The 23,401-nt window shown below is 33.5% G+C and overlaps 1 protein-coding gene across 2 annotated transcripts in view; it reads right to left on the bottom strand.

The window, feature by feature from the left end:
• LOC150107094 (ankyrin repeat domain-containing protein 27-like) overlaps positions 1-23,401 on the bottom strand; it is a 515,355-nt gene that overhangs the window by 226,246 nt on the left and 265,708 nt on the right. For both annotated transcript variants that reach the window (XM_090390995.1, XM_090390996.1), the window contains 2 exons: positions 1,855-1,926; positions 1,687-1,753 (listed from right to left, as the gene is read on the bottom strand). In XM_090390995.1, the coding sequence (XP_090247121.1) occupies positions 1,687-1,753; positions 1,855-1,926 (139 nt within the window). The remainder of the gene's footprint in view (positions 1-1,686; positions 1,754-1,854; positions 1,927-23,401) is intronic.

Genomic DNA, 23,401 nt, shown 5'->3' with positions numbered 1-23,401 from the left:
AACATATCCCAACCCCGAGTTAATAGTACGTTTCATATATATATATATATATATGTGTGTGTGTGTGTGTGTGTGTGTGTGTGTGTGTTTGTGTGTGTGTGTGTGTGTAGAAGCGTCGGGAAATTATAATAATTATTAATAACACGGTTGTAGAGTCCATAATTTGTGTAAAATGAATGCTGATCATCATGTAACACTAAAGGAAAGGATTCAGCAGGACTCTTTTAGCATCTTTGCTGATATCCCATCAGTCTCTATTGCTGAAGTCATATTCAGTTTATGCAACAGCTCTAGTACCTCCTCCTCATATACCTGAGTTTATTCCTTCAGTGTAGTGATAGCATGAGTGAGCTATAGATTGCATAACAGGTTGATAGCTTTTAGCAAAATGGGTACTTATTAGTTGAATGTCTTCTGCATCTGCAATCCACATACCATCTGCATTGATGAGAATTATTCTTGCACATTGCTTTCTTTTACTTGCAGTGTAACAAGAGAATTCTTTTGGTTTGTCTTTTCATACTCAAACTTAGATTTCTGCAGTATCAGTATAGTCATAAATCTTCTGGCCTGCACCTTACAGTTTTCATAACTGGACTCAAATCATTCTCCATTCTTCAAATTCTAGGGACATTCTATCTTTCCCATTCATTGGAATCAAACCTAGAGTGGGATCTAGGTTTGATCCCAATACCATGGGATCAAGCCTAGTATTCTCCTCAGTGGATCATAATTTCCTGCTTTGTAGTTCAGCATGTGACCTTTTCTGAATGGAGCAAATATATACTTAGCCACTTTACAGCACAGTTTAGCATGATTACTGTCACCAACCAGAGGAAGAATAGTCATGTGTTTAATGAAATCTCCTCTGACACCCTAATTCAGACAGAAGTTGTCGTACAATAAATTTGGCTTGATACTTTTCATGAGATTTCACTGCTACTCAGTAATGTTTGGATAAGTAGAGTCTATGATAATTACTAGGTCTGTGCAACACCCCACCATGTATTTGATCTTGTCAGACTCCACCTCATAGCATACAGTTTCAAACTCAATGCTAAATGGACTCCAATCATTTGATATCATTGCCATCACTCCGATGCTAATGATATCCTTTACACTAAGGATACCAATTAGCACACCTGCTTCTGAGAGCCAGGTGTGCTAACACATGAGGTCACAAAGTATTCACTGAGGCAAAAAAACTCAACCTCCCTTATACTCCTTGCATTTGCATACAGAAATAATAAGCTACCTCTGTGCATTTTTGTATACTCTCCTCTTTGGTCTGCATGATCCAGTTGGACAACTTATTGATTCCTGTTCATATCTAATGCTTCACTTACACATGTTGAGTATATGCATATTACGCATTAAATATATGTCTGAACCAGATATATTAAGCATGCATAAGGATATTATTAATTTTATTGAACATTGCCAATTCTGTTAATCATTACTATATATATATATATATATATATATATATATATATAATAGAGTAAAGCCTTTGCCAAATTTCAATATGTTCTGAGGCTGAAAATCAAGCATACTTCATACTAATTAATGGATTATGAAGTTTGGCTTCATTTATATTGGCCAGCTGATACTTAAAATGATTAATTAGAAAGTAAAACATATTTGAAAAAGGTTGACAACATGTAACCATCTTAAAGACAGCCTTACCTATTTTTTTGTGAAACAGATCATGAGATTCTTGAAGAGACTGCTGAATATCATCTGAGAGGAGTTCCTGATTAATGATAAAAATATATAAAAGAGAATTCTAAACACAACAAGAACAAAAACAACAACAAAGAACATCTTCACACACACAGAACAAAACAAACTTACAAGAGTAGTTTTCAAGCAGGATAACTTCTCTATAGGACTGGATCTTGAATCAAGTGAAGCTAATTCTACCATCTGTTTAGATCAATAAAAAAAATTCTGCTAAATTAGCAAACTTAATGTTTCATTAAAGAAAAATAAAGTGCTGAAATATGATGCATACAAACTATTTCACTGAAGTAATCTCGTCCTTATTTTGACTAAAATACAGGTAAAATAAACCTGTACCAGAATGAAGCATTGTGATATTGCATTATTATGATATGATTCATGTTAATGCTTAATGGTATAACCAACACCAAGAGGGAAAAAATATATTTATTAAACTTGCCAATATGTTGCTGGTTTTCTACCCAGCATCATCATAGCAAAATTAATAACTATGACAGGCACACAGCACTTAAACTAAGTAATTGTAGAAACAATTTAAATTGTAACTGACACCTAATGTCCTTGCATGGTACCCTCTATAACTACAGAGTTAATTTAGAGAAGTCCAATCATTAAATCTCCAAATGATAGTCTTCCAGATCATTGGTAAGTTAATGCAACCATACTTATTAAGATTGGAGACTTCATAGCTGAGCCTCTCAGACCTGCGATGACTTCTAAGTAATATAGATGTTTTTCTCTATTTGATCCTATGTGATGGAGCATAAAAAAAAACAAACAAGGAAATAAAGAAGAAATAAATAACAGACTGATAAGCCTATTATCACAAGTATATAAACTGTTTTCAAAAATATTGCTAAATAGATTAATGAATCTATTTAACTGAAACTGAAACTGAGCAAGCTGGTTTTAGAAAAAAAATTTTCTACAATAGACCATATTCATACTATAAACCAACCAATACAAAAACCTAATAAATATCATATAAACCTTCATATGATGTTTGTAGATTACACAAAAGCTTTTGACACCATATTTCAAAGCAAAATGATAGAAGCATTGGAAAACAGAATATATAAAAGTAATATATTAGACTAATAAATAACTATATGAAACAGCAACAGTGACAATAAAACTTGAAAACACAGGAAAACCATTCCAAATATAGAGAGGAATGAGACAAGGAGATACACTTTCATGCAAACTATTCAGTGCAACACTGAAAGAAATATTTAAAAAACTAAATTGAGAAGAGAAAGGAATTAATATCAATGGGAAGCACCTCAACCATCTAAGATATGTCAATGACATACTACTCATCGCAAAGAGTAAAGAAGAACTACAATCTATGACAAATGAACTATGGTGGAAAAGCTTAAAAATGGAACGTAAAATAAATATTGAAAAAACAAAGTATGTGACAAAAGAAAATGAAGAGGATGAAATAACTATAGACAGAAAAGAACTAGATCAAGTAGATGAATATATCTATCTTGGAGACAAGCAGTAAGTTTTAAAGAAAAATAAAGAAATCAACAAAAGAATCATACAAGGTAATAGAGCTATTAAAATACTGAAAGAACATACCAGAGAACTATCATTGTGTTTCAAAAGGAAAATATTCAACAGCTGTGTGATACCAGTCTTTACATATGGTAGAGAGACACGTAACAGAGAAACAATGTGAAGATCCGAGGACAGCAGAGAGAAAACTGGAAAGAAGAATGTTTGAAAATTACTAAAAATAATAAAATTAAGAATGAAGAAATAAGAAAACAAACAGGAGTAAGAGATATAATAGAAGTGATAAAAAATTAAAAATGGAGATTGGCTGGTCATGTAGGGAGAATGAAAGACAAAAGGTGGACAAGACTGATAATGGAATGGCAACCAAGAAGAACTACAATCTATGACAAAAGAGAGTGCAAAAGGGCTAGACAGAGAAAAAGATGGAGAAATGTTATCCAGACATAGAGAGGAGTAAAATGGTGGTCAGAGACAAAAGAGAAACAAAAATGGAAGAAGTTTGGGAAGGTCCATGTCCTGCAGTGGACAAGAAAGAGCCTCCATAGCTCAGTTGGTATAGAAGAAGCCCTCTGGTTGGAAAGACCTGGGTTCAATTCCTATCCATGACGTGAGGAACCTTTATCTGGTGTCTCTTTCGATGAAAGGTGAGTTAGCTGGCGGTCTCATATGGAGGTAGGGGGTTTTTTAACCCGGAAACTCAGGTTTTTTGTCCCCCCCCCCAAAAAAAAACAGGCAAACTGGCCCCGTGAACACACACGGATTACAGTTAAGAATACTTAAGACAGTCCCTCAAGCCACAGGTCTGATTCATCAGCTATGCCAGTCCCCAGCCTGGATAAAAATAGGGGGGGGGGGGGAACGGAGATGGTGTCATATCTCCCTGTAAAAGGGACTCATGGCCATTGAATCATCATACAAAATAATAATAATTGAACGAGAAGGAGTATCCAGAGCATGGTCTGCCAATCCTGATGTGCCATACAGATGACCTTGGAAAGGCAGATGTTAACTGATCTACTAGTCTGTCCAAAGTAGACTAAACTACGAGCACAAGAAACTTTATACACTCCTAAATGTTCTAGAGGATGTAGTCAATCTTTATGTAGTCGAGAATGTACAAAAGTAGCTGCTGGATGAAAGGTTTGACAGTAGTATGGAGATCATATTTGCAGAGAACTTTGGCTATTTTTTAGACGTACCCTTAACATACGGATGTGAATGGTTTTGCTGTAATCCTGTTTTGCAGTCAACTTGGTGGAAACTGAAATTGCCAGAATACAAATATCTTTCCAAACTGTCTAAGATTCCAAGAGAAGTTTAATTCCATAAAACCTAAACATGTGTGTGTGTGTATGTGTGTGTGTGTGACCGCGCACACATGCAAACATAGCACTAATTCATGAACAGATTAGCAGCACTTACATCCAGTTGGCAAAAATCAACACTACTACTATCACCACATTACATGAAAGAGCTTTCAGAAATACTCAATCCAGAACTATGGTCATTTCTAATCTCCATCTCTGAAAATGCTGCTAGTAAAGAATTTGAAAAAGTTAAGAATCACCATTTGAAAAAAATTGCAGTGCTTCAACCTCCTTTTACAGCACTTCAACCTTCATTTACAGAAAACCAACCACAACTATGGCAAGAATGCGTATCACCACAAACACTCTCAAATGACACAGTCAATGCACTTAGTCATAGGCATAATTTCACCGATGCACCCTAAAAAGTACCATTTTTAAAAATTATGACCAGTGTAGAACATGGTATCTATGAACTTGCATCCACAGTGGCTTAAACATCTAATCAGCCAATGTCAGTCATCATGGTAGCAAGTATTGACAAACAAATTGCATGACATTATGTCTGAAATTAAGCATAAGCATTCTAGTCAATGTAGAAAGAGAAAAGAGAGGAAGATGTTCTTGCTAGGCTCTGCATAGGTCATAGTAATCTTACACATTCTTATTTACTGATGGTCCATCTGTGCATGAAAAATGCAACACACATCTTACTATTTGTCATATTCTGATGGAGTGCCAGCACTTTGCATGAGAGAAGAATGAAATTTTCATCTATATAGCCAATCCATACACACTCAGGCAGATTGCATGATATTTTTTAACCTTTTACAAAGCATTAATCTGTACAAACACATTTCAATGTAATTTTATTTATATGTAGATACTGCATTGCTTAATTTATTTTTTGTGTAAAAAGATGGTTTTTTTTTTTTCAAAGTTTACATATATATTATTTACTTATCTTCGACTGTTACTGCTGTAACCTTTGCTGTTCTTGCACCAATAAACCATAAACCAACCAACCAAACAACTTAGGACAGAGTGGTAGATCAGTTAATTATCATCTGCCTTGAAGAACACAAAAATTACATTCAAGATCATCTGTATGGCAAGTCGGGATTGGCAGACCATGCTCTTGATACTCCTTCACATAGGATCAAATGGAGAAAAAATGTATATTACATAGAAGTCATTATAGGTCTGAGAGGGTATTCTTAGAATCAGCATCAGCTATGAAGCACTCTCTCTCTCTCAACCTTAATAAGTATGGTTGCATTAACTTGCAAAAGAGCTGGGAGACTACCATTTTAAGACCTAATAGCTGGACTTCTCTAAATTAACTTTGTAGTTATCTAACCCATAGAGGGTGCCATGTATGGACATTATATGTCAGTTACAATTTAAATTGTTTCTACAATTACTTAGTTTAGTGCTGTGTAAAGTGCCTGTCACAGTTATCATTGTGCTTGATGAAGTTCGGTTAAAAACCAGTGAAATATTAGTAAGTTTAATAAATGTATTTTTTTTCTCTCTTGGTGCTGGTTATACCCTTCAGCATTATTACGAATAATGAACAACACCTAAGCCTTTCTTTAAATATAAGATATTTGGTGGACTGCTGCAACTACAAAACAAATTAATAAGAAGGAAAAGGAATAACAGCAGTGATGACCAATTTTTAGAATTCTTAAGGGATAATTATCTCAAGCATTATATGGTGGAAGATGCTAAAATCTCACATAATCAAAATTTACTTATGTTTTGTTTTCACAGTATTATATAAACTGAGTGTCAATTTCATAAATAGGAATAAGTTTTGTTATATGATAAAGTAATTAAAAAAATACATACATATATATATATATATTTGTTTACATATATATATATTAATGCAATTGTATATAATGTAATATTTATGGAATTACATAGAAATAATGTAATTATTTCTATATGTAATAAAAAAATAAGGCTTTTGACAGTTTGCGTAACATGGAACATTGTTACGCAAATTGGAGCTGGTGGGAATGGATGCTAAATTAGTGATATGGATAGGAGAACGGCTCAGGGAGAGATATCAGAAGGTGATGTATGGAGGAGCTGAGTCCAGAATGAGGCAGGTGACCAGTGGTGTGCCTCAGGGCTCTGTGCTTGGGCCATTGTTGTTTAATTTGTATATAAATGATATAGGAAATGGCTTAAAGGGAGATATTCAGTTGTCTGCTGATGATGCAAAGTTGGGTAGAGCAATAAAAAAATCAAGCTGATGTTGAAAGTTTGCAGGATGATTTAAATAAGTTGGTAGAATGGGCAAAAGGTAATGGATGTCAGTTGAATGTGGAAAAGTGTAAAGTCATGCATTTTGGGATTAAAAGATTACCAGCTGTGTACTGCATTGATGGAACAGTACTCCAAGAGATTGATGAGGCTAGGGACTTAGGGGTGTTGGTAGATAGGGAGATGAAGTTCAGGGGACACACTGCTAAGGTGTCCAAGATTGCACATAGGATTACTTGGATGTTGAGGAACAAACTGACATCCAGAGATAAAGAGGTTATTATTCCCCTTTATAAAGCATTGATACTTCCACATTTGGATTACTGTGCTCAGGTCTGGTCACCTGGATTCCTTAGAGATGAGGAGGCTGTGGAGAGGGTTCAGAGAAAAGTGACCAAGTTGGTGAGTGGTGTAAAAAATGCTCCCTACATTGAGAGCTTGTTGATAGGCGAAGAAGAGGGGATATGATAGAAACATTTAAATTACTGAAAGGCTTTTATAGGATTGATGCAGGGGAAATGTTTCAGCTGTGTGATAGTGATGGAAGAACAACAGGTCATCCCTGGAAATTAAAGAAGAGTGTGGTCAACAAAGGTGTGAGAACAAGGTTTTTTGCCAGGAGGGTGGTGAATGAGTAGAAGTCATTGCTTAACTTAGTTGTGAGCTCTTCGTCTGTAAATGAATTCAAGAAGAGATATGACAGATATTGTTTTGCTAGTTTGGGTTCCTGCGATGCGTCTACTGACTCCATGGAGATACCAATAATAATAATAACAATAATGTGTGTATACAAGGCATGTTCAAAAAAAGATAGACTTTTGCTATAAAGATGTTATTGTTAATTTTACAACATTTTAAGCACTGCCCCCTTCAAAGTGGTCCTCTCTAGTGATACACCATTCCCAACATTTCTTCCATTGTTGGAATACTTCCTGGAACGAACTTTTTGTGATGGTGTGCAGTTCTCTTATTGCATTTTCCTGAATCTCCTCTATGGTTTAGAAACAACGTCTTTTCAAAATGGTTTTAAGTTTTGGAAACAAGAAAAAGTCTGCTGGGGCACAACGGATGTCTGATGTTTTGCCATATAACTAGAAGAGCGATGCATGAGCCGGCGCACTGTCGTGGTGCAACATTCAAGTCTGGTTTTCCCACAATTTAGGCCTCTTCCTGTGCACAGCATCCCTCAAATGTGCTAAAACTTCCTGGTACAACTCTTTGTTTATCTCTGACCACATGGTACAAATTCATAATGGACAATGCCTTTTCAATAAAAAAAAAACCAACATCACCTTGATCTTTGACCAACTCATCCATCGATGCTTAACCACTCAAAGCACTGTTTGGCTCATACAGTCCTCCCCATATGTTTGGTCAAGCAACTGAAATGTCTCTCTAAAATTTTTAACAAGTTTGCAGCAAAATTTCCCACACACACACGTTCTTCAAGATCTTTCATTGTCACTTTGTCACTAATCCAATGAAAAGCTTGTGCACGTGCTCACTTCAGCAGATGTAACTCGACAACTAATGCTCATAGCAGAATGAGAAAATAGCAGTTCGTTGTCAAAACCTGTGGCTAGGTGCACTCTCTGTGCTAGTTGGCACGCTATTTAAAAAGTTTGGTCTTTTTTTGAACATGCCTCATATTGTCTTGTGTTTGTTTATAGTGGTGTTCCTATACAGTACACTATTCTGGTGTGCAATATTATGATGAATTGCAATGATGTCAATTCAAGTGATGAGTTGAAGACATGTGAAGTTGTGAGTCTTTTGAACAGTTGTCACTGGGAAACAGAGAACACTACCCAGTGTTATGGAAGCTGCGAGTTTTTTGGAACAGTTGTTGGCAGGATATGGGGGAAAATAAGAGAGAGAGAGGGATAGGAAGAAGGTGACCTGGAACAGAGAGGAAAAAAATGCAGAGTTAAATTGTGGGTTTTGGAAATTTTTTATATGCAACTTTATCTATTCTCCAAGGAAGAACTATGTAGTTAATATTGAAGGATGGTACAATGTATCAAGCCTTCCCATATCAATGAGAACATTGTATACAATTATGAAGTGGCATATGTTCCATGAAGCAAGATGATCTACAGTAAAGATCTTTTTCTTGGAAATTCCTTTGGAACTGCACAATTAAATGACTGTACTCTAATTCAACAGAGCAATTATCTTCATGTCTACTTCAGCATATGAAGGAAAGATGCTTTTTTCCCATGAAACTTGCATGTTTCATGAAAAAAAAAAAAAAATGAAAAACTCACACATATACCACATTTACTTGAATATGACTCGCTTCCCCCCCCCCCCTCCCCACCACCCTAAAATTAAAGTTAAAAAATCGTGATGCGAGATATATGCAGGGATTTTCTAAAACTAAAGTTTTCAGGAAAAAAATAAATTAACGTTTATAATTAAATCTTCAGTATTCATTATAATTGCTCATATTATTTGTAAAATAATGCGAGCAATTTTAATTATCAACGTTATTTATGCAATCGGCTGCTCACCTTCATCATGCGATATATTTGAATCTTCAGTGTGATTCTGTAACTAAATTAAAACAAACAGTTTTATTATTGCTTGTCCTTTTATCATTTTGGAATCATATGATCTTTGAGTTTATCATAATTATGAGTTTTAAACCAGCACTGTAACTTGAACATTTCTCCATATTTCAAGCAAAAAATTACCTGTAATTTACAAGACTTGAGATACGTTGTGAACATTGCTTCACGAATGACTAATGAGAAGTGAAAGCGGAGTGTGACTGCGGATACATGCATATATGTATTAGTGCGGTGTTAACAAAAGATCGTGTGACTCAATGACAAAGGCAAGCCGACAATTGCTTCAGCCGAATTCCAAAATATTTCAAACTGCCATAACAACATTCACTATCTATTTCTTAAAGTTTTAAACTTTTTTTCATCTGCGAGGTATATGCAAAACCTTTTAATTCCTTTTTTTGTAAAGTAAAATCAGGGGTGCGAGGGCAAGTTATATTTGAGTAAATACGGTATGCAAGAAGATATATGCAAGCATAATAGTCAGGTGAGATCTTCTTTTATTGTGATATAAGGAATTTGAGATAAGATTGAATGAATAAGTAGAAGCAAAAATAAAATAAAATAAATAAAGGAAGATAAAGAGGACAGTGACAGAATAAATGCTGCAAAGGAAGTTCCTATATAGTCAAGTAAAATTATAAAACTTTCATCTGAGCTATATTCAAGTTTCTGTATGATATTTGATGTTATCCTTCAGAACTGAATTTAACTGAGAAGCAGAGTGAAAGAATTTTTTTGAGCACATATTGCATAATTCTTAGAATTGCCATATAGTTATTTTTGTATCTGATAATAATTTAGAGAGAAAGAATATCAGAAATTATTTACTAAGTGTAATACTTTTGAGAATAACCTAACATATTGGTTGTATCTATCGTATTTATATGTTTACAGTTTATATTTTATGTAATTTTAATACTAGAGCTTCATTCTTTGGAATACACATGTTGAGCTTTGCAGTCAAAGCACCATCATATACGAATCAGCAACATAAACAAAAATAAAATTATATATATGAATATTTCGTTAACTTACTCTCCTCTCCACAACTGATATCTTAGGCATCATATAGCAGAACAACACAAAAATCAAATCTTAAGATTTATTGACTGAGATGTCATTTTTGTTCTCAAATCATATGGTCTTGTTTTGCAAGAAATGTAAGATAGGTGGCAATCTTAAGAAGAAAAAAATGTATGTGATATCATGTGTTTACAACAGATTTATGAACCAGCTTGAGACAATATCATGGATGGAAGAATCTGAGGAAAGATCAATGGTGTATGGGAGCTATTTAAGAAATATTTGCTAACAGAAGTGGCAAACTGTATGTCACGAGTGAGAAAGCAAAGGATTTTAAAGTGATTGCACAAAGAGCATAAGGCTCAGGCTAGGAAAGTGACTACTGTAGTAAGGAAACAGAAATCAGAATGAGAAATTAGTACTACACTGAAAGGAAAAAGAAAGAAAAAATTCTTCTGATATGTGGCTGGTAAAAAGAAAAATAATTGTGAATGAATAATCATGATGTATGAGCAAGCGGCTGAATGACCAATTCTGTGACATAGGAGAGCTGCTAAATGACTACTTTCTTGGGCTATATAATTCTAGTGAAACAGGTTTTATTTCTAGAGAGATTGAGAAGGTCAATGTATTCAAAGTGAATGAAACAAATGTTGTACAAGAAATATTTTCATGACAGATAGTAAATATATGTATATTACTGCTTGCTCATGTCACAGTATAAGAATGAAAATAAGGATATAATATCATATTGGAATGGACATTCCACACATGAGACTGTTTGCTGAACAATTATTGTCTTAAGTTTTAATCTCTACTCGTTTTGCATTATAATATACTTCAGGAGAGTGAAATAAAAAAAATAAATAATAAAAAAAAACTAATATTACACTGACCGAGTTCAGCAATAAGCAGGTTATCAGTAAATAGAATATTTGAAACAGACCAACTTTTCAACATATAAGCTCCATGTAGAATATATACTGAACATAAACCAAAGTTTATGTCTTGTTAAGTATAATTTGATAAACCATTTAGCTATTTATATATGGAAATATGACTTCTGCCCTTAGGTTTCCTCTTGGTATGCATGAGTTTAGCTTCCTAATAATGAAACCTCAATCCATATTTTCAAAATGAGGTAAAATCAATAATATAAGATTTTAGTTGAAGTATTTCAGTTGATGGTTCCCAGCTAGCTCTCTGGCAAAGTCACTTTTACCATAGATGCAAAGATTCCCACACCAAATTCTATCAGTTGGGGGCAGGGGGGTTACAACTCATGTTATGAACTATGCAGAGACAGATCTAAACTGTAGCTCACATGACTATTTAAGTAGCAATTGCCTGAAAGTTAAATATTTCAATTGTGTAGTAGTCAGACATATCTCCAGCCAGTGTTATGAACCATACCAGAAATATCCAAGTTCACACATTACATTACTGTCACCTTAGAACTTTTGCTGAAAGAGCAGGGACACTAGTTGAACTTGTGAAGACAATCAGCATCAGAAGTCAGCAAAGACCAGACCAAACTGTATTCAGTGAAATCACGGAAAAAAAAAGCACAAAAAACAATAAAATAAAATAATCAACCTGAAATGAGCACAAAAGATCCTGACCTTTCTCATCAAATGCAAGGGCCATTAGTAGCTAAAAGTAACAGCAAGAAAATCAATGTAACAAATAAACAAACAGAAGAGTGAATGTAAACACAACGAAGTGTTTTAGAAATAAGGAAAATCAGAGAAGAGGAGACAGAAAAAACAAGTAAAACACCCAAGAGAGACCCTAGCATCCAGTCAAATCTTAAAAAAGGATAAACAGAAGAAATTAAAAGAGAAGTTAGAAGGGAACCAAATCTAAAAGGAAAAAAATGTAGCAGTAGAGAAGACTATTGGTTTTTTGAATAATGACTTAATGAGTTAGCTCTGTTCCCAAAGTTAAAAATGAACTTCATATGATTGAAAATAAATAAACTAAAGAGGTCATCTTAGCAATGAATTTGTTCAGTGGTACTTCAAATCAGTGCAATGGAATGTGACAATTTCTATTCTTCAATTTTAATGATAGTATTGCAAAATTTATTTTTATGCTATTTTAAAATGCTTGCATTGAAAATCATTATATGAAACATTTATAAATGATTTCAAATAACATTTATTGAAATAAATATGAACATGAACTTTTGTTTCCTTTCCTTGCAAAATACCATTTTATGGATTGTCATGTTTCAGTTTTAGAAACAAGTTTTTCTGGGTTTATGAAGAACAAATGATGTTAAACTGCATTATTTGCTTTCTGATTGTGAGACTTAATTTTTAATATCAAAAATTTACATCAAATGATATTTCAGTATAAACTCAGTCACCATTGTCTTTTGTTTAAAATTATTATTTTTTTTTTTTGTAAGAAGCACATTCCTATAATATCCAGTGCTTAATTATTACAGTCACTTAATTGCCCTCCCTGCTCCTGGAACCAAATTATAAATAACTTATACATAATAGTTCTAGATGTACCTTTACAGTGAGGCCTGAGATTTCATTCTCCCCATTCTTATTATATTTTATTTCCTTTCTCTCTATACAAAGCAGATTTTTAGTCAGCCACATCTTAAGCAAAAGTTTTTTTTTTTTAATCTGACTACAAGATCCTTTTTAACATCATCAACATATATACTCAAAATAGGAATGAGATATATTAAAATCACTCAGGAGTATGAAGTTCCAGGCCAAACAGTATAGTTCAATTTATTCCTGCTATGTGATCTACTACAAATGGTAAATACAATAAAACAAACAATGACACTCTTAGTGAATCTCACGCACAAGATAATTAGCCTGTGACTTGATTATTCAAACTTCAATCTTCAGAATGAAGCATAATAACACAAGCACAATTCTTAATTAATAGAAATAGGCCAAGACAATTCCATCATGAAAGGGCAGAGCTAGAAGTGAAGCAGCTGATTATAGATCAATCACTACCTCTGAAGTGGTCATTCAGATGTTGGAGAGGGTAATTAGAATTCACATCCAGAGATGGATGTACAGTACTTTGATCCTCATGTGGGCATAGTAGTTTTTATTTTCCATAAATATTTTTAGGTAGACTATATTTTAAAGAATGCTAGGTATAAATGGGTTAAAGACAGGTCATGCTTAACAGTTTGTTAATGTTTTATAATAAAGAGCAGTGTCAGATAAGGGGAATGAATATATTATTGAGCATATTTGATGCAATTCTATCAGATTCAGCAATTTAGTGTTACCATATCAGTCATTAGGGAAACTACAAGAGTTCATATCCAATTGGCAATGACTTTAAAACTTAATTTTTTTAGATTCTAAGAAATGATGGACTCAAGACCAAATAAAAAAAATTATATACAGTCATACCCCGAAGTTATGCGGTAGGTGGGACCAACAAAAAGCACGTAAGTCAAATTCGCGTAACTCAGGGTATAATTTTGTATGTAATTTATATATACAAACATATTAAATATTAGTTAATTGGGACCAAAGGTTTACAAAAACTTATATTTTTTAAGAAATATAATCATAATTGTAGATTTTCATACATAAAAGAAAGAAAGTTATTTCGATGTCGATGTTTCATAAAATCTAATATTCGTCTGACGGTATAATGTATTTTTCTTGTCACGCAAATTTTCTTCATAGCAAGCCAGTGATTTTTTTATTCCTTGCCTTGTGGCTACAATTAGTTCCTAGTTAGAATCTATGTCCTCCAAAATCTGTAAACCTTTCTTTTATGATTGTTCTTACTGTGGATTCCTGTAGATCAAACTTCTTTGCTAGCTCACAAATTTTCATTCCGCCTTCAAAATCCTTAATAATGTTGAGTTTTGTTTCCAAAGTTTCCAGTGTTTTTCTTTTCTTGCTAGCTGTAGAAGAATTGGACTTGCTTCTTTTGGACGACATTATTATTATTTATGTGATAAAATTTTTATCAAGAACATAACATTAAACAATTGCAAGGTTTGTAGACTATAAAAATCGTTTATGAATGGAGACCGCAAGAAACACATCAGTGTTTGTTCACAGCATGTGCGACACTGGCGAAGACGGCCGGCGTTGGAAAGATACAACTAGAGGCGTGACAAGAGCGACAGGAATACGTACATATAAGAAACTGCGTAACTCGGGGTAGCATAAGTCGGGGTATGACTGTATTTATTAAAAGTAAACAATAGATCTATACAATATTATCTCTTGTTTAACTTTAAACACTTTCAAATGAATAAATGCAAAACTAATCCAAGGCCTTCCGATTACTAAAATTAGTATATTTTAGATCTCCTTTTTTATACTTATAAGATTAATCATTCATACTTCACTATTACTGAATATTTCACAAATTACAACTATACAATAAGACAATTTCACAAATTGGATTATTGTGATTGGATGATAGATGGGGTAATGTATATTGTTTCAAACTAAATATCGAGACTTTTTTTAGTGAAAACTGTAGGGTATTCATAACTAAAGAATAACACATATGTCACAGTAAATAACTTTTTTATTATGTAAATATTTCATCTTATGTATCATAAGACATCATCAGTACAACTAACATACAATAATAGGAATTAAATTTAAAAAAGACAGTAGTGTGCATGATTAAATTGGAATCCCTCTACGTATACAATTGCATGTTCATGGATTAAAAACTACTAGGCTGAAATTAAAATTACTTAAATTAAAATATAGCAGATAAATTATTGAATACAATTAAGGATAACAATTTCCCAAACTTTTGGAATAGTGAGACAGTCATTTTGATTAAGATTAGGTCTATGAAGTAAGGCTTCAGCGCTTTCTTTATATAAATGTTCGTGTTTAAATGTGGATCTATGTAGTAACTTGGCATTTTGCCACTGGATTCTGTTATTAGCATTTTCAATTCCATGTTGTGCAAGGCCAGATTTCTGAGATTTGACATGGCAGATGTGGTTTTGATGTTCAGAGGGATGAAACAACATCCATACATCATCAAAAGAAACCATCAAAAGACTCAAACCACACCATGCAAGACCTCCTAGAATATATGGTTCACCAAAATTACATAAAAGTAACTGTCCGCTCATATCTATTGTGGATTCTATAGGCAGTCTCACATATAAAATATCAAGATTCCTGTCTAACCTTCTCCATCCCCTCACTGGCCACTCAACCTCTTCGATAAAACAAATTCCATGGAATTTCATACAAGGATAAAAGACATTAAACTAGCAGATACAGACATGTTGGTAAGCTTTTTGACATTGTCCCTCTCTGTTCACTAATATCCCTCACAAAGAAACAATAGAATTGTTAACCCAAAAATTTCCACTGGACATAGTGGAATTATTCAAATTTGTAGTGACACATCAGGTTAGCATCCCTGATTTCCCTGCCTATTCTTGTATTATCAGCAGATAAATAAGCATTTCATATCAGGCCTTTCTCAATATCATTACTGTATAGATTGAACAACAATGATCCAAAGTCCGATCCCTGTGGTACACATCTGGTAAATTCATTCCCCCTTCCCATACCACTTTCAGCTACCTATCTGTCAGCCACCCACTTATCCAAATCAATAGTTTATATTCAACCTCATATTCTCCAGTTTATGCAACAGTCTTTCATGTGGTATCCTATCAAATGCCTTAGAAAAGTCTATCAGCATCAATATCAGTCAATTCAGTCGTATTTATACTTTTGGAGACCCTAGGTGCAACATCATTATCAGGCATCAAAAGAACAAGTTTATTTCAGTTAATCAAATTCATATGGAATTTTTTTTTTTTTTTTTTTTAGTTTATTGAAGATAAAAGTCAACATTTCCATAATAACTCATTTTAATAAAATAAAAATAACACAACATTGGTATACATATATTTGCATTTAAAAAAAAGTATAAAAATTAATCAGTTCAAATTTAAATTTAAAAAAAAATTAATAAATAAACATTTTTTTTTCTGGCTTTGGTTTTAGCAAATATATCTATAATGTCATCATAATTAGTTGTGTCCATTACATCTGATTCAATGCATAATAACAACAGGTCACTCGTTTTATTTTGGTGCAAGTTGCTTCTTAAATAATTTTTTTTATTCATTTAAACACTGGTAATGAGCACTGAGCACTTGCATTTGAAACAGAATCAAAAATATTTTTTAAATTGTTTCTACGTTCGGAAAAGTAGACCTTAAACCACCGTTTATAAATTTGTACATATTTTTAATCGAACAATTTTCTTTCTTTATCATTATTAAAAACTGCTTAACTTCAATAAATTTTTCAGAGTCAATATCAGTCGCATAAGTTTGTAAATTTTGTTAATACTAGTCTTGTACTTGTCTTGATCTATATCTTTCTTCAAAAAATGTCAAACAAATCTAATATGTCTAAATAGTTTTTTTGTTCTTGCATTAATTTCCAAAATTAGCTTATCACAAATGATATTAAAAAAAAAGTATTAACAATGAAATTTTCTTTCCCATGTAATATAATCTCATCATTGGACTGTGAAGATTGCCAGCCTGGTTGGCTGAGTGGTTAGCGTATCCGCTCTCCAGCCAAAAGGCTGAGGGTTCGAATCCTGCTGTGGGCATGGATGTTTGTGATTGTCTGTGAAATACTAGTAGTGGTCGGCAGCAGATGGCGATGGTGTAGATGATGAAAATAGTTGCGGTTCATTATAGTTGATTGATTGAGTGGTGGAGATGGAGAGTTGTGGAATAGGTGCTCTCCCTCGATGAGTCTTTGGACTCCCTGGAGGTGTCATAATAATAAAACCTTCGTCACACATTTTTTTTCACTCTTTCCTTCTCATCTTTAAATTTTGTCTCATCTGTTAATAAATTTGCTTCTTCATTTAAAGTAGCAAAACTATTTCTTATATCTAAAATAAAATCAACTAAAGACTGTAACAAATCCATATTGGGATCTTGCAGAGATTTACCAGTAGCATTTATTCGTTGTAAAATTTTGTCCCACACAACTGTTAAAATTCATGTTTGTGAATTGTAAAAATATTCAGCCAATGATGAGCTCTCTAATTTAGAAATAAGTTTTTCATGAGGAGAAATGGATAATTCAAGTAATGCCTCTTTAATTTGTTTATATCCACGTTTTAAAGCCAATACAGCATCAGATCTTGCAGATCACCTTATTTCACTTAGTCTTTTAACTATTAAAGATTTTTCCTTAAATGTTTAAGGAGTATATCCCATCTTTTTGTTGAAGATGAAAAGTAATTATATACATTTTGAATAAAACAAAAATATTGCACTGCTTCCAGACAAGATTCCAGGGCATAGTTGCCAATTAAATTTAAGGAATGGTCAGAGCATGGTATATATTGTGATGACGGACTATATTTTTAGCCTAGCTTGTTAAACCTGTATAGACACCCTTCATATTGGCAGAGTTATCATAGCTTTGCCCTCTGCACATTTTTATCTCCAAAGATAATTCTTCTAATTTTTTTAATACTACCTCTTCTAAATATAAGGAATTATGTTGTGTAATACTGATGAACCTGATAAATGTTTCTTTTCTTTCTTTTTCAAACTGGGTGTCATTAATACTCTATAAAACAGGGCTTTGAAGATCTATTCCAATGAACATGCACTGAAAGATGAATTTAAAGTTATCAGCAATACTTTTCTAAAAAATGGTTACAGCCCAAACACTATTAACAAAATTCTCTACAAGACCTCAATAAAAAACAAAGATAAACCAGACTACAATAAAACTATAACCATTCCTTACATTAAAGGGACATCAGATAAAATAAACAGAATACTACAAAAATACAACCTCAAAGCCACCTTTAAACCTCCTGCAAAATTAAAAAGCTTACTCAACTCATCCAAAGACCAACTCCCTCTGCTGGCTCACCCTGTACCTATTGCACCTGTAATATACCATCAGCAGATAGGAGAAACAGGAGATATATATAGGAGAAACAGGATGCACAATTCCAATCAGACAAAAGGAACATAAATGACACATTAAATATAATAACTATGGTGAAGCCAGCCTTTCTGATCATGCCCTGAACACTTTACATAGAATTGACTGGAAAAGCACCAGTTGTTTACATCACACCAAAACATGGTATGAATGCAAATTTAAGGAAGCTTGTGAGATTCTTATTAACCACTCCAATCTGAACAATAATGATGGTCTAAAAATCCCAAGCATATGGAAGGCATATATTCTACCCACAGAACCTTTCTCTCTAAGAGTGAACTATAAACAGTGAACTACAAACGAATAAATTTTATTTATTCGTTTTTCACATGTGCAAAAATAATCAACCCTGAAATGACCAGAGATCAGCCATTGCAATGAATCTATTTAGTATTAGTATATTTGCTCTTTTATTCTTCAAATCAGTGCAATGCAACAAGACAACTTTATGTTTTCATTTTACTGACAATATAGAAGAATTTTTTCTGCAAAATTTTCAAATGTTTGTTCAAATATAAGATTTTAAAATGCGGCCCCAGCTTGCATCTAATGCGCCTTATGGTAAATGTGGCCCTGTCCATTCTCTTTATACAATTCCACTCGAACAGTATTACAAAATATAAGCAAATTGTTAAAACATCACCTCCCTTTTGCTCTTCTTTGAAAAGTATAGCTTGTAGGTCAATCCATTTTTATATGCGAGTTCTCACCAACTTCTATAAAATTTCACCACCACTGCAGAAATAATGATAGGTCAGAAAATAGATACATCAGTTTTTGCATCACCCTTGACAAGATTCTTTCCATGCCTGTGGGATCTTTCCTGAGCTGAGACTCAAGTTATACAAATATATTAAGGGTCAAGCCAATCTAGCTGAACATTCCTTTAGTGTGTTGATATCCCATCTGGATCTATTGCTGAATTCATATGCAGGTTTATGGCAATAGCTGTTGAACCTCATTCTCGTGAATTTCCATCTCTTCATGCAATGATGTACCACTGGGTGCATCTTACATACACTTGGTTGACAGATCTTAGTGAACTGAGCACTCATTATTTGAACAATCCCATCAGCTTCTGACAAGGGATTCACTCTTTCGTTGCAATGAAAGTGTGAATTCTTCCACATTTATTTTTTCTTTTCCTTGCAGCATAAACAATAAAATGCAGGGTTGCTTCAGCCTGCACAACCAATTTCTTTTCATACTCTAGTTTATGAACAGTGGAACCTATATAAACAGCATAGCATTCATCATCAGTTCAATGTTCTGGATGTTTGAAGAACATTAAGAGATTGCTAAATGAAACAAGAAGTGAGAGAACAGTTGCAGAAAATATTTAAGAGGAATGCAATTAGAGAGTAAATGTCAATACATGAGATAGCAAACATAATCAAAAATCTGAAATGTGGAATGGAAACTGGAATAGATGAACCAAAAATGCTCAAATATAGAAGTACCAAATCCTTTCTTTTAGGCTTACACGGTGATCCGAATGCATTTTTGAAAATTATGGAGACAACTACCGTGTTTGAATAAAAACTTTAGTTTAATATAACTAAAATCTACATTCGACGTTTCGACCTTTATGTCAAGGTCATCTTCTGGAACATACAACTATACACAGGAAACAAGCTATACTACAATCAAACTGGTTTGTTAAAGACAGTGACCAACCGCTACAACAATTGTTGGCCTGACCTCTGGTGAGGAAAAAAATAAATAAAAAATTAAAAATTAAAAATAAATAAATAAAATAAAATAAAGTAAAAAATAAAAAATTATACATCAACGCTAGAGTCCTATTATTAGTGTTGTCTACTATATACATATATTAACATCATTCCAGCCAGTCGGTATGGAATGGTTTCTAATACTAGCTAAGGATTGGCTAGAGTCCTGACTTATGCTGGATCTGCTTGTCTCCATAATTTTCAAAAATGCATAGAAGTACCAAAGTTTTAGGATAGCTGTGTGTGTGTGTGTGTGTGTGTGTGTGTGTGTGTGTGTGTGTGTGTGTGTGTGTGTGTGTGTGTGTGTGTGTGTGTGTGTGTGTGTGAGCGTGCACACACATCCTGTTTCTTAGGATAGTTTCATTCTTGTCAACTGTCTGTGGGAAATATGTATTTACAATTACTTCGTAACTCTGTAGGTTTTATATTTTTTAAAATGCTTAAAAATGAAACATTTTTCCCAGGAATGATTTACTCATCATTTGGTGCCATAAAGACACACACATGTGAAAAACAATTAACTTTTGGTTTCAGAACAGTTTTGCTAGAATGTACACAAAGCAAAGCGACTGATGTTAATCAGTCTTATGCATTGCTCTAAATAATTAAATTCATTTCCTGGCTACTTTTATATTATCAGGCATTTAATAATACAATAACATATTGTACATTATTACGATAAAATGTGAAACATTTGGACATTAAAATTATTTCATTTAAGAATTAGTTTATTATTATTAATAATAATTCTAGAATGGATGACTGTTTAGCAGAATTATGTAATTTTTCTTAAAAGGTGAATGACATAAAATATTAATAGCAAAGAAATGGAGCTAACTGAGGAATTGGATAGTGCCAGATTGACATAATAGGGGCAACTGAAACAAAAAAGACAAAAACTGGTAAGATATTTCTGAGCAATAAATACAAAATGTTATATTCAGGCAATGGTAATCAAGGAAAAGAAGGAGAAGCCATAGTATTCAACACTAAATACACAACTAAACTTCTTGAATGACATGCAATATCAAGTAGAGTGATGTGTACAAATATGAGAATGGTGAACTGAACAATGAGACATATTTGTGCCTATGGTCCCACAAAAGGTTCTTCTACCAAGGTAGAAGTGGAGGAATTTTTTTGAGGCATTAGAGAAAGTAACTGACACAATGAAAAATTGGTCCTTGTTGGGGATCAATATAGCAGTGTAGGAAATGATTGCCAGACATACAAAAATATTTTGGAAAAATTTGGAGAAAAGAGCAAAGCTAATAATAATGGATTTCTGTTGGATTTCTGCTCAGGACATGCACTTGTTACTACTAACACAATGAATGTTCCAACATAAAAATGTGCACAAATTCACATGGAGAGAAGACACAAGGAATAAGAAAAGTCTAACTGACTATGTTATTGTTGATAATGATGTTTTCTCCTTGGTGCAGGACACTTAGAATGTACAGAGGATTTTAAACTGGAAGTGATCACCATTTAGTCTTGAGCAGGATAAAAATGAATTTCATATTGAAAAGATGAACATGTAAGAAAGTTTTGAAGTGAATAATGGTTGAGCAGCTCTGAGATATGAACTGTAGACTAAAATGCACAAACATTATTCAAGAAAAAATGAAATAGTTTGGGAACAGGAACCAAACCTTGGAGATTCAGTGGCAAGCCCTGAAGAAAACATTAATTGATTCAATCAGAGAGGCATGCGGTGACGTTGTCTGTAAGGATAAAAAAATCAGAACTCCATGGTGGACGTCAGTGAAGGAAAAGAAGAAAGCATATCAAAAGTTCCTGGAAAATAAGTCAGCTTGTGCTCATAGAAAATACAGAGAAAAATGTAAGAAAGCTAAACACTGTGTAAAACTAGCTAAACAAAAGTCATGGGAGGACTTTGGTAAGAACATGGAAAATGAATATCAACAAGGTGACAAGATATACTGGAGGTTGTTGAAGAAGCTCAGAAATGAAGGAAAGAGTGTGTAAAAGGAATTAGAGATGATAAAGGAGAAAAGAAATCCTTGATGTCTGGAATAATTACTTTAAAAAATTGCTAAATGAAACAATCAGTGACAGCACAGTGGTAAAAAAACACTGACCAGGCATGCAATCAGGAATACATATCCCTACTTGAAGTAGAAAAAAGCCATCAAAAGTCTGAAATGTGGAAAGGCAGCAGGAGTAGATGATATTCGACCAGAAAAGCTCAAGTATGGAGGTATAAAAGTCTTAGTGGCTGCAATGCATAATTCAGAAGGCCTGGACAGAAGGACGAATTCCAGATGATTGGAGCAGAGCTCTCATAATACCCATATATAAAAAAGGAAATAAAACTGAATGTGAGAATTACAGAGGTATTTCTCTACTGAGTGTTCCTGGTAATATTTATGCAAGCATACTTGAGAAACGGTTGAGAAGGATTGTGGAAGGGGGAAGCTGGGTGAAGAACAAGCTGGAATTCAGGCCAAATAGAGGCTGTCAGGATCAGATTTTCACTTTATGACACATAGTTGAGAAATCAAGGGAATATAACAAAGATCTGTATTTAAGTTTTATAGATCTGGAAAAGGATGTGGCAAGAGAGAAGCAATTCAAAACCTTACAATTGTATGGTGTCAATGGGGCATTATATCAAGCAATACCTAGTCTTTATTTGAGTTGTAAGTCAGCAGTTAGAATTGAAGGAAGTACAGGAAGATGGTTTAATGTTAAATCTGGTGTCAGAGAAGGATGTACATTATCCCCTCTATTATTTATTATCTATATGGATCACATTATGAAGGAAAGTGATATTAAACCTGATATCAAAATTGGAGATGTTAATCTCAGCTCTTTACTTTATGCAGATGATGTTATACTTCTAAATAAATCTGGTACAAGTCTGCAAGATTCCCTGACTAAATTGAATAACTGTTGTAATAGACATGGTATGAAGGTCAGCAATAACAAGGCAAAAACAATGAAAATAGGCAGAAGCATTGAAGTATCAATTGCATCATGAATGGAGAACCTATAGAACAAGTAAAACATTTCAGCTACTTAGGCACGATTTTTAATGATTATACTAAATTAAATATGGAAATAGACAACAGAATCAACAAAGCTTATACTGTAGGAAGTCAGTTGAATAAATTTATATGGAGTAAGAGAGAAATTAGCCAAAACACTAAGTTAGCTATATACAAGACAGTGTTCAAGCCAATTTTAACTTATGGATCTGA

Source organism: Typopeltis vanoorti, chromosome 4, assembly GCF_054136105.1.
Source record: "Typopeltis vanoorti isolate ZY-2024b chromosome 4, IOZ_Tvanoo_1.0, whole genome shotgun sequence".
Classification (NCBI taxonomy): Eukaryota; Metazoa; Arthropoda; class Arachnida; order Uropygi; family Thelyphonidae; genus Typopeltis; species Typopeltis vanoorti.
This window is presented reverse-complemented; position numbering and strand designations above follow the sequence as displayed.